We start from the raw sequence: 13,201 nt of genomic DNA, 5'->3' as shown, positions 1-13,201 counted from the left end.
TTTCATACATGTATGTTATTATTTTTAGTTCAGTAAAATCTTACAAATTTTAAATTTTAATGTTTTATAATAAACGCATTAATTTGCATATGACTAATAGAGAACTTTGTTATTTTGAGTGTTTATTTCTAGTTTTAATTTTCCTATAACAATTTTCAGATTAACATAAGCCAAATATGTCATTCATAATATATTTAGACTATAATATGTTTATGGTTGTTTTGTTCTATACACAAAAATATATATTAATATTTTCTCTTGTAATATCAACACATATTTCATAATGAATATAAGGTTTAAAATATATAACAAAATTTAGATAAGAAATATGTAATTAGTGACATGAACTACACTTATATAAATCATTTTTAATATTTTATTTTAGAAAAATTAAACGCGATAGATTTATTAGTAAATAATATTTCAATGTATCAAAATAATTATGGGTGCTCTAGAAATATATTTTAACAATAAAATAAGATGACTATATGGTTTGTCTAATCAATTTAATATTTTGATGTAAATTATATAGAAAATAGATATAGTTTCTTCGAGGACAGATAAATGGTGTTTCAACGACAAGTTTACTATCAAACCATAATAGCAAATGTTATTATTTACAAATCAAACATATCAAAGCCAATTGCTTTGAATAGATTAAAACAAGAGAATCAAATGTTTTGCACCCAAAATATCAAATCACAAAAGATAATATTCTAGTTATCCAAATAAATCGAATTTACCATCAGTATATGAAGACTTGTTTCACTAGTAATATTGATATTTTACATTTAAATATCTTATATGGAATTAATATTTTTTATTTCCTTTAAGCAAATATTTTCTTACAAAGTAATTCCAGGTTGCCAATTCTTTTGGATCTTTATTAGTATTCTTGACACTAGTACAAAATTTATAATATCTAATAATGTTAGTTTGGCCTTTTGACCTACAACAACATTTTCCAGATTCACATACGCCAACTAACTGAATGGTCATAGCTCCCAAAACTTCTCGCATGTTCCGTCTTTTGGTTTACACGGAATTTCGTAACATTTTTTGTAGTCTTGTTTTATTTCAAAGTCTGTTAAAATAAAAATGATTATAATGTTGACAATTATAAAAGATAAATATATGAGTATAAATAAAAGTAAACAGTAAAATAAATTAAATACCTGGGTAACAATGAACATTAGATACTATGAAGAAGGTAGTGAAAACAAATGCGATCAATATGTTTTTGGAGATTCCCTTTTGTATGAACTTGTTTTAATGTTTGTTTAGTATTCTACTTTGATTTATATTGTTATATATAGTAACATAAATTTTCATAAAAGGAAAATTTCATCAAAATATCCTTGAGCTTAATTTCTTTGATTATAGTCAAAATATTTTAAAATAAATTCCTTACCTAATATTTTATCATTGGTTTCAAATGTTATTCTCTTTTTTTTTTATAGAAAATATCTCGTCAATATACTGTTTGTTATTTGTTACTGATTTGGGAAGGTCTATTAGTTATAGATTTAGATTATTATTGTGATTGAATATTTCCTTAGTTTTAGTCAAAATAAGTTAATTTATATTATATCTTTAATTTCATTAATTATATATTTTTAAATATATATATATATATATAGTGTTAGATGAACCAATATTTTATTTAATAAAATTTTGGCATATGAGGTTTTTCATACATGTATGTTATTATTTTTAGTTCAGTAAAATCTTACAAATTTTAAATTTTAATGTTTTATAATAAACGCATTAATTTGCATATGACTAATAGAGAACTTTGTTATTTTGAGTGTTTATTTCTAGTTTTAATTTTTCTATAACAATTTTCAGATTAACATAAGCCAAATATGTCATTCATAATATATTTAGACTATAATATGTTTATGGTTGTTTTGTTCTATACACAAAAATATATATTAATATTTTCTCTTGTAATATCAACACATATTTCATAATGAATATAAGGTTTAAAATATATAACAAAATTTAGATAAAAATATGTAATTAGTGACATGAACTACACTTATATAAATTCTTTTAATATTTTATTTTAGAAAAATTAAACGCGATAGATTTATTAGTAAAATAATATTTCAATGTATCAAAATAATTATGGGTGCTCTAGAAATATATTTTAACAATAAAAGATGACTATATGGTTTGTCTAATCAATTTAATATTTTTATGTAATTATTAGAAAATAGATATAGTTTCTTCGAGGACAGATAAATGGTGTTTCAACGACAAGTTTACTATCAAAACCATAATAGCAAATGTTATTATTTACAAATCAAACATATCAAAGCCAATTGCTTTGAATAGATTAAAACAAGAGAATCAAATGTTTTGCACCCAAAATATCAAATTCACAAAAGATAATATTCTAGTTATCCAAATAAATCGAATTTACCATCAGTATATGAAGACTTGTTTCATAGTAATATTGATATTTTACATTTAAATATCTTATATGGAAAATTAATATTTTTTATTTCCTTTAAGCAAATATTTTCTTACAAAGTAATTCCAGGTTGCCAATTCTTTTGGATCTTTATTAGTATTCTTGACACTAGTACAAAATTTATAATATCTAATAATGTTAGTTTGGCCTTTTTGACCTACAACAACATTTTCCAGATTCACATACGCCAACTAACTGAATGGTCATAGCTCCACAAAACTTCTCGCATGTTCCGTCTTTTGGTTTACACGGAATCTCGTAACATTTTTTGTAGTCTTGTTTTATTTCAAAGTCTGTTTAAAATAAAAATGATTATAATGTTGACAATTATAAAAAGATAAATATATGAGTATAATAAAAGTAAACAGTAAAATGAAATTAAATACCTGGGTAACAATGAACATTAGATACTATGAAGAAGTAGTGAAAACAAATGCGATCAATATGTTTTTGGAGATTCCCATTTTGTATGAACTTGTTTTTAATGTTTGTTTAGTATTCTACTTTGAATTATATTGTTATATATATAATAACATAAATTTTCATAAAAGGAATATTCATCGACCAAAAAAGGAAAATTTCATCAAAATATCCTTGAGCTTAATTTCTTTGATTATAGTCAAAATAATTTTAAAATAAATTCCTTACGTTATAATATTTTATCATTTGTTTCAAATGTTATTCTCTTATTTTTCTATAGAAAATATCTCGTCAATATACTGTTTGTTATTTGTTACTGATTTGGGAAGGTCTATTAGTTATAGATTTAGATTATTATTGTGATTGAATATTTCCTTAGTTTTATTTAAAATAAGTTAATTTATATTATATCTTTTATTCATAAATTATATATTTTAATATATATATATTATATATATTAGTGTTAGATGAATCCAATATTTTATTTAATAAACTTGGCATATGAGGTTTTTCATACATGTATGTTATTATTTTAGTTCAGTAGAATCTTACAACTTTAATTTTAATGTTTTATAATAAACGCTTAATTTGCATATGACTAATAGAGAACTTTGTTATTTTGAGTGTTTATTTCTAGTTTTATTTTCTTATAACAATTTTCAGATTAACATAAGCCAAATATGTCATTCATAATATATTTAGACTATATATGTTTATGGTGTTTTGTTCTATACACAAAATATATATTAATATTTTCTCTTGTAATATAACACATATTTCATAATGAATATATAAGTTTAAAATATATAAAAATTTAGATACGAAATATGTAATTAGTGACATGAACTACACTTATATAAATCATTTTAAATATTTTATTTTAAAAAATTAAACGCGATAGATTTATTAGTAAAATAAATTTCAATGTATCAAAATTTATGGGTGCTCTAAAAATATATATTAACAATAAAATAAGATGACTATATGGTTTGTCTAATCAATTTAATATTTTGATGTAATTACATAGAAAATAGATATAGTTTCTTCGAGGACAGATAATTGGCGTTTCGACGAAGTTTACAATCAAAACCATAATAGCAAATGTTATTATTTACAAATCAAACATATCAAGCCAATTTCTTTGAATAGATTAAAACAAGAGAATCAAATGTTTTTCACCCAAATATCAAATTCACAAAACCATAATATAGTTTCTTCGAGGACAGATATTCGCGACAAGTTTACAATCAAACCATAATTGCAAATGTTATTATTTACAAATCAAACATATCAAAGCCATTTCTTTGAATAGATTAAAACAAGAGAATCAAATGTTTTTCACCCAAAATATCAAATTCACAAAAATAATATTCTAGTTATCCAAATAATTATCGAATTTTATCAGTATATGAAGACTTGTTTCACTAGTAATATTGATATTTTAAATTTAGATATCTTATATGGAAAATTAATATTTTTTTATTTCCTTTAAGCAAATATTTTCTTACAAAGTAATTCCATGTTGCCAATTCTTTTGGATCTTTATTAGTATTCTTGACACTAGTACAAAATTTATAATATCTAATAATGTTAGTTTGACTTTTTGACCTACAACAACATTTTCCAGATTCACATACGCCAACTAACTGAATGGTCATAGCTCCACAAAACTTCTCGCATGTTCCGTCTTTTGGTTTACACGGAATCTCGTAACATTTTTTGTAGTCTTGTTTTATTTCAAAGTCTGTTTTAAATAAAAATGATTATAATGTTGACAATTATAAAAAGATAAATATATGAGTATAATAAAAGAAAACAGTAAAATGATATTAAATACCTGGGTAACAATGAACATTAGATACTATGAAGAAGATAGTGAAAACAAATGCGATCAATATGTTTTGGAGATTCCCATTTTGTATGAACTTGTTTTATGTTTGTTTAGTATCTACTTTGATTTATATTATTATATATATAATAACATAAATTTTCATAAAAGGAAAATTTCATCGACGAAAAAAAGAAAATTTCATCAAAATATCCTTGAGCTTAATTTCTTTGATTATAGTCAAAATAATTTTAAAATAAATTCCTTACGTTATAATATTTTATCATTGGTTTCAAATGTTATTCTCTTTTTTTATATAAATTATCTCGTCAATATACTGTTTGTTATTTGTTACTGATTTGGGAAGTCTATTAGTTATAGATTTAGATTATTATTGTGATTGAATATTTCCTTAGTTTTAGCCAAATAGTTAATTTATATTATATCTTTTATTTCATAAATTATATATTTTTTAAACATATATATATTAGTGTTAGATGAATCAATATTTTATTTAATAAAAACTTGGCATATGAGGTTTTTCATACATGTATGTTATTATTTTTAGTTCAGTAGAATCTTACAACTTTTTAATTTTAATGTTTTATAATAAACGCATTAATTTGAAATATGACTAATAGAGAACTTTGTTATTTTTGAGTGTTTATTTCTAGTTTTATTTTTCTTATTACAATTTTCAGATTAACATAAGCCAATATGTCATTCATAATATATTTAGACTATAATATGTTTATGGTTGTTTTGTTTATACACAAAAATATATATTAATATTTTCTCTTGTAATATCAACACATATTTGATAATGAATATAAGGTTTAAAATTTATATAACAAAATTAGATAAGAAATATGTAATTAGTGACATGAACTACACTTACATAAATCATTTTTAATATTTTATTTTAGAAAAATTAAACGCGATAGATTTATTAGTAAAATAATATTTCAATGTATCAAAATAAGTATGGGTGCTCTAAAATATATTTTAACAATAAAATAAGATGACTATATGGTTTGTCTAATCAATTTAATATTTTTATGTAAATTATATAGAAATAGATATAGTTTCTTCGAGGACAGATAAGGTGTTTACAATCAAATGTTATTATTTACAAATCAACATATCAAAGCCAATTTTTTTGAATAGATTAAAACAAGAGAATCAAATGTTTTGCACCCAAAATATCAAATTCACAAAAGATAATATTCTAGTTATCAAATAATTATCGAATTTACCATCAGTATATGAAGACTTGTTTCACTAGTAATATTGATATTTTACATTTAAATATCTTATATGGAAAATTAATATTTTTTATTTCCTTTAAGCAAATATCTTCTTACAAAGTAATTCCAGGTTGCCAATTCTTTTGGATCTTTATTAGTATTCTTGACACTAGTACAAATTTATAATATCTAATAATGTTAGTTTGGCCTTTTTGACCTACAACAACATTTTCCAGATTCACATACGCCAACTAACTGAATGGTCATAGCTCCCAAAACTTCTCGCATGTTCCGTCTTTTGGTTTACACGGAATGTCGTAACATTTTTGTAGTCTTGTTTTATTTCAAAGTCTGTTTTAAAATAAAAATGATTATAATGTTGACAATTTATAAAAAGATAAATATATGAGTATAAATAAAAGTAACAGTAAATGAAATTAAATACCCTGTAAAATGAACATTAGATACTATGAAGAAGATAGTGAAAACAAATGTGATCAATATGTTTTTGGAGATTCCATTTTGTATGAACTTGTTTTTATGTTTGTTTAGTATTCTACTTTGATTTATATTGTTATATATATTAATAACATAAATTTTCATAAAAGGAAAATTTCATCGACGAAAAAAAGGAAATTTCATCAAAATATCTTTGTGCTTAATTTCTTTGATTATAGTCAAAATAATTTTTAAAATAAATTCCTTACGTTATAATATTTTATCATTGGTTCAAATGTTATTCTCTTTTTTCTATAGAAAATATCTCGTCTTGCTGTGGTGGTGTGATTTTGCTCGTCGTTGCCTCCTCAAATTGAAAGCAAACAAATATAGTTCGAAACAGAGAGAGAGAGAGAGAGAGAGAGAGAGAGAGAGAGAAGAGAGAGAGAGAGAGAAGAGAGAGAGAGGAGAGAGGAGAGAGAGAGAGAGAGAGAGAGGAGAGAGAGCGAGAGAGAGAGAGAGAGAGAGAGAGAGAGAGATATTAAAGTTTCTTGCACCTTAAGGTTTTGTTCGAATGTTAACGGCGTAATGATCGAACATATAATAGGCTTAACTAGAATTTTGATCCGCACGTCCGTGCATATAACTTTGAGTTTATATTGATTTTTTTGTTACTAAACTAATGCGTTATTTTATATAAAAGCTGAAAATTTTGATGAGATTATTTATAAATTTTTCAACATATTATGTCATAATTAAAAAAAATATTAAATTTATTGTTTAAAATTATATTTTTATTATTTTAAATTAATTAAAAATTAAAGATTTTAATAGCATTTATTGTAAATATCCCTTAAAGAAATGTTAGCTAATTTGACTAAATTTTATATATATAATCATTTTTCGATAATATATAGTTGTAAATTAAAATAAATAAATAGATAATATATAGTTGTAGATATAAAAGTTTAACATATATTAACTATATTATTTTATGTAAAATATTAGATAATTTTTAATTTTATTTCTTTTAAACGTGAATATTATTTTTACCTTTTTAAATGGTGAATACTATTTCATTTATTTATTTAAATGAAAGTATTTTAAAAAATTACCAATTTAATATCATTTCATATTTCATTCATATATTACTTATATTTAATATAATATAGACAGTAAAAGTAATTTATTAATTTTAAAAATATTTAAAAAAATTATAAGATTTTTTTAGATTTTTCTCAACAGATTTGTAATTTAATATCTTTCTAATAAGATTTTCAGAAATCTTATATATTCAATAGGATAATGTAAATAATCAATTATATGTAATTAAGAAAATAGACTTATTATGACTTTTTATGGTAGATAAAAATGATACTTTTCTTTTCTTTTTTTTTAACTCAGAAAAAGTTAAGATACATAGTGTCGATAAAAAATCAAAGAAAAAGAACATAAACCAAACAAAATAAAACAAAGATATAAGTAGAGCCTAAAACCCATATATGTCCACAAATATATTCCTAAGAATTCGATATGAATGGAGCTGACCTAAGGAACAAATGTCTTGAGCAGTCCCAACCCTGAATTATACTTTTCTTTTAATAGAGAAAATGGATCCTAAATTAAAAAAAAAAACTACTTAGCATCTTTCATGTAAACTAAAGTCCAACAATGAAATTGGAGTTTTCTTGGGTTCACCAACCAATCAAAAATTAGTATATTAAATATAACATTTTTCATAAAAGGAAATAAAATATTTTGAATTTACTTTTAAAAATAATTAGATTAAAAATAAATAAGAATATTAGTAGGTGTAAAAAAAATTCTTAAAATTGTTAACACCGACCATACTAAACCTTAAACTATTAGGTAAACCCTAAACCCTTATATAATTATCAATCCTTAGATAAACCCTAAAAATTAAACCCTAAACTTTTAGGTAAAGCTTAAACCTTTGGGTAAACCCCTGGATAAACTCTTAATTATTGGGTAAATTTTAAACCGTTGGATAAAATCTTTTTTGGGTTTACGGTTTACCCAAAAGTTTAGGATTTATCCACGGATTTCAGATTTACCCAAAGGTTTAGGGTTTAGGATTTAGTGTTTATGGTTATGAATTTAGGGTTTAGTGTTTGAGGTTTATCTACGGATTTATAATATTTACATAAGGGTTACCTAAGAGTTTAGTGTTTAGGGTTTAGGTTTAGTGTTTATTATTTAGGGTTTAGGGTTTAGTGTGGCTGTCGTTAACAATTTTCAGAAAATAATTTTTTTTACGGCTACTAATATTTTTATTTATTTTTGTCTACTTATTTTTAGAAGTAAATTCGAAATATTTTATTTCCTTTTATGAAAAATGTTGTATTTAATGTGCTGATTTTTAATTGGTTGTTGAACCTAAAGGTTCATCATAGGGGTGTGTCGAACCTAAAATCTACACTCAAGTATTTTGTAGTGTTTGTAAGTAAACTAGGGAAGTGACAAAAGATGTAGGCAACGATATCCTTAGAACACAACGATGTAATCAAAATTCGGTAGACAAAAATGGACTTTTATTGATTAAGAGGTCGAGTACAAAGAATAGCTAAGAGATCAACTATAACAAGGAGGTCGATCGAGAATAAGATCTAAACGAAGTAAGAAAGATGTAAATGTGTGGTGTGCTCTCTCTCTAGGGTTTTCGCTGTCCCTTTAGCATTGATATCACCTCCCCTTTATAGGCTCGACTCCGCTATTCTTGCAACTGCTTCCGCGACCTTCTAGGGCGAAGGAGAAGTGATTGTGGCGGTTATATCGCAGCCTAGGCAATTATTACGTTCCTCGGGAGCTGCGATATAGCCGTTTGAGGCTTCTCTTTAAATAGCGATAGAGCTTTGATCTCTTTCTTCCACTTCCGATCATCTTTCTTTCTCTTGCTCTCGCGATTTTTCTTCTTTGTTATCTTTACGAGATGTCTTCTTTCTCATTCCCTTGTCCGACGATTAAACGAGAGAACATCGAGGAGCTATACTCCTCGTTCGAAGTTGACCACGCCGTGGTCTGCGAACTCGCTTCTGATCAAGAGACTCCAGAAACTGTCAGAGAGGGCTACTGCAGAGCATACCTCAGTTTCTTCGAGTCTTGCGGGCTTTCTTTCCCGATTCCAAGACAGGTGCTTGAAATTCTTGCCGAGCTTGGGATCTCTCTCACGCAGCTATGTCCGAATCTCCTTAGGCATCTCCTAGCGATCCTTGTCAGAGCCAGGGAAGAGAAGCTTTTATTCGAGCTCGAGGAGTTACACAGTCTTTATCTCGTAAAGCGCAACCAAAGGAATCCGTGGACTTTCTTGGCGGCTCCTCTTCCTGGTCTCCACGTGATTGGAGGGACTCCCTATCGGGATGATCTGTGGAGGGAAAAATTCTTCGTTTTCAAAGTAGACTCGTCTACAGTAGGAGATTTTGATTTTTCCCTGCTCCCTCGACGTTGGGCCAAGAATATCGGTGAGGTTTAAGATTTTTACTTGAGTGTCATTCAAGGAATCTTCGTGATTGCTCATTTATATTTTTTTTGTTTTAGCTCACCCGAAGGTTTCTATGATGTCGGATCAACTCCGCGGTATGGTGGCTGTTTTGAAACGTGGAGACACTGACTGGTCGTCATTTACCAGGGAACGAATTCGCACTTTGAACTCGCTTCCTATCGGTTTAGGAATAGCTCATGCGATCTCGGCACTGATCGGGTTGCTTGAAGAAGCTGAGCCTTCTAACCATGAAGAGCCCACTTCTACGGAGGAGGTGATTGCTCGTCCTAATACGAGCCGTTCTGAGAGGTGCTTGTTTCGGAGATCGCTTAGGAACTTGGCGTCTGCTTCAAAGAAAGCTCCCGTGGATCCTACCCTGTTGTCTTTGAGTTCTGATTTGGAGGAGGATATTCCGGCTCGCGAGCACGGATCTGCCAGGGCTTCGCGAAGTGCCTCACCAAGACCGCCGCGATCTGCTTCCAAGACGTCGAAAAGGCGGATAGTGGGGAGGAGTGACCGTTCCCCTTACGTGAGGCTAGCTCTGGTCCCAAACGCTTGGGTGAAAGGACTAGCTCTCGAAGCTTCGGGGCGACGTTCTTTTCTTCCTCGGAGGAGGAAGATGCTTATACCAAGATCACCGAAGCGAATGCCAAGGTTTGTCCTTAGCGAATCACTATTTTACTACTAATTTCTGCTTTTGTTGCATCGTTTTTCTGATTATATTTACTCTTAGGTCATGGAGGCTTGTAACGACCTTGTTCTTAAGATGGTGGAGCGTACAGGGACTTCTTAGAGAGATGTGGAAATTGATCGGATCTCTGCTGAACTTGAGATCGCCAAGCGGGAGAACAAGGAGGAGGTTGAGAAGATCAACTCCATGATGGCAGAGTGGGTGAAGGTTTGTGACGATAAGTCAGCTCTAGAAGTCGAGGTCGCTGCTCAACAGACCAAGATTGCAAGGCTTGAAGCTGAGAGGGATGGAGACGTTCGTTCTGCTCGTCGCGAGATGTCGAGTCAGTATGCGGTGATTCTGGGATCTTTAGAAGAAAAGTGGTCGAACAAGGAGAGGGAGATGGCGGCTAGGATTCAGCTTCAGGAGGTGGTAGCTAACATTGATCTTCTGACTAAGATCAAGGAGGGCAGCTGTGACGTTGATGGGGAGTTGGCTCTTCTGCAAGATTTGGAGAGAGACTGCGAAGCAGCCGTCGAGTCATGTCCCTCCTCAAGTTGGACTATTTCTGAGCTTGATCTTCCGCAAGTGTCGGAGGAGTCGGACCTCGGGGGACCGTCAAACGCGGGAGGCGACGTCGACCCTTGATTTTCTTTTTTTTTATTGATTTTGCCTTTTTGTTGGATAACTATGTCATCGCGGATATCCTTATTTTTTCCGGGATTTTGTGGGTTTAAATTTGAATCGTTAGGATATTATCTGTTTTTCTTTTTTGATAAGAATATTTTGGTGTTTCGGATTTATTAAGATCTTTCAATTAAGATATTTGTTGTAGTTCGTTCTTTATAAGACCCCGAGGTTTCTTACTTGGGTTTCATCCGAGAACCCTGTGAAATCTCTATTCTCCTTTCAAATTGAGCGATTATGTCAACAAGAAGATCGAATCCCCGAGAGGCCGATAAGTCGAGAAATCGAGTTGTTAGCGTCGGTGAGTAGAGGATTCGATCCGGCGATGTTAGCGAGGCTCTTACTGAGGTCCTTCGTGAAGAAACCGGAATTCCCCATGTTCCTTCTAGACAGGAGGGTAAGGAATCTGGTGGCAAGGACTTAGTTACTCCTGTGAAGTCGAGCAGTCCCACTGGCTCGGAGGGGCGCGAACGTCCTTCCAAGAAGGCAAAGACGAATGGTTCTGACCATCGCCAGAGTTCCCTTGGTGATGGGGCTGCAAAGCCGTTTCATTGGCAATTTAAGCACTCCAACGATTGTCCGATCACGGAGGATCCGGACAGTGTGGCTCATCTGGTGAGGCACTTTAAGCCTGCTGGTTGCCCACTTCCTTCTCTTCGGAACATGACCGAGCGCGAGGCTTATGTCAAGATGGCGGTGGCCCACGCCAAGGTTGGTTTGCTTAAATTTTGCGCACCTTTGTTCGAACTTCTCTTGAACTTTCCATGATTTATAGGCCATGGAAGCTAACAATGAATTTGCGGCGACCCTGGAGCGGCGCCTCCAAGATGTTCCGCGATCCGACGAGCTCCTTGAAGTTAAGAGGGTCGTGAGGGAGCTGAAGTCAAACCTGAAGCTTTTGCAGGAGCGTGATCGTGCCAATGCCGATCGTTTGTCTGCTGCAGAAGAATCGGAAAGCCGAATTGCTTTGCTTGAAGCTCATCTTCGCATTGCGGAAAACGAGAGGAAGTCGACTCTTGAACGAGCTCCTTTGCTTGAGTCGCAGCTAGAGTCAAATGCTTCGAAGCATGCCGATGCTCTCCGAAGTTCGATTCGCGCGGCCAAGAAAGGTTTGGCTGATGATTATCAGAGCGCTCTGGAGTCTTTGAAGGAAAAATGGGAAGGCGAACGATCCAAGGTCGCTGACGAGCTCCAGCTTGGGGAGGTTGTCGTAAGGATAGATCTTTTGAAGGAGATAATGGGCATGAATCTATTGGCCTCAGATGGCGTGAAGCATTCTGGAGAGAAAGAAGTCGAGCTCGGAGAGTTCGATGTGTCTGTGATGACCGACGGGCTGGATCTTCCCCATGACTCGGGAGATTACTTCGCCAAAGGGGCTTTTGACGGCGATGGGGCGAAGCAAATGGATGGATGCTTTGGAGATGGAGATTTGACGTCGGAGAGTAGTTTGTAGGAAGCTGCTCTTCGTCGATTATTTTTCATGTATTGTCTTTTTTTATTATTTGTTTATGTTATTGTGTTTAATAAAGGGATGAGTTTGAACGCTTCGTATTTTCTTTTGAAGGATAGAGTTTCGATTTTTCTTTTGAACTTTTGATCGAAGAGAGTTGATACTCCGTCGATGCCTTGTTGGCGCAGATTGAGGTTTTTACTAAAACCGATATGCCGCGTTTTCCAGCGGGACCGAAATGTGCTCAGAGACTTGACCAGGGCCTCGAGTTTACATTTAGTCGTTTAGTGAGCAAGAGAATTATATGGTGGTAAAATTTGTGTCCCGAATATGGTAAATCTTGGAAAGATTGCTTTTTGATAGTGGTTGAACTGTTAATTTTATTACAATCGAATTCTTGTTAAAAGAAAGTCTGTGTAATGGGGTCCTTGATTTGAATAGGTCGCATGTTGCTGCCGGAAGCTCCCTTCTTGTTTTTTAATG

The 13,201-nt window shown here is 30.7% G+C and overlaps 1 protein-coding gene across 1 annotated transcript; it reads left to right on the top strand.

Moving 5' to 3' along the window:
- Nucleotides 1-9,362: 9,362 nt before the first annotated feature.
- LOC108820113 (uncharacterized) lies at nucleotides 9,363-11,229 on the top strand. The gene is made up of 4 exons (XM_018593094.1): nucleotides 9,363-9,891; nucleotides 9,968-10,565; nucleotides 10,645-10,657; nucleotides 10,705-11,229. Exons 1-4 carry the CDS (start codon nucleotides 9,363-9,365, stop codon nucleotides 11,227-11,229), a joined length of 1,665 nt encoding a protein of 554 aa, XP_018448596.1.
- Nucleotides 11,230-13,201: the final 1,972 nt, after the last annotated feature.

This window comes from Raphanus sativus, chromosome 8, assembly GCF_000801105.2.
Source record: "Raphanus sativus cultivar WK10039 chromosome 8, ASM80110v3, whole genome shotgun sequence".
Classification (NCBI taxonomy): domain Eukaryota; kingdom Viridiplantae; phylum Streptophyta; class Magnoliopsida; order Brassicales; family Brassicaceae; genus Raphanus; species Raphanus sativus.
Note: the sequence above shows the minus strand (reverse complement) of the source record. Positions and strands in the feature narration are given on the sequence as shown.

Excerpts from the sequence above, each read along its gene's own strand:
- LOC108820113 (XM_018593094.1), top strand. The coding sequence starts at position 9,363 with ATGTCTTCTTTCTCATTCCCTTGTCCGACGATTAAACGAGAGAACATC. Across the intron at positions 9,892-9,967 it reads ACGTTGGGCCAAGAATATCG|CTCACCCGAAGGTTTCTATG; the intron begins GTGAGGTTTAAG and ends TTTTTGTTTTAG.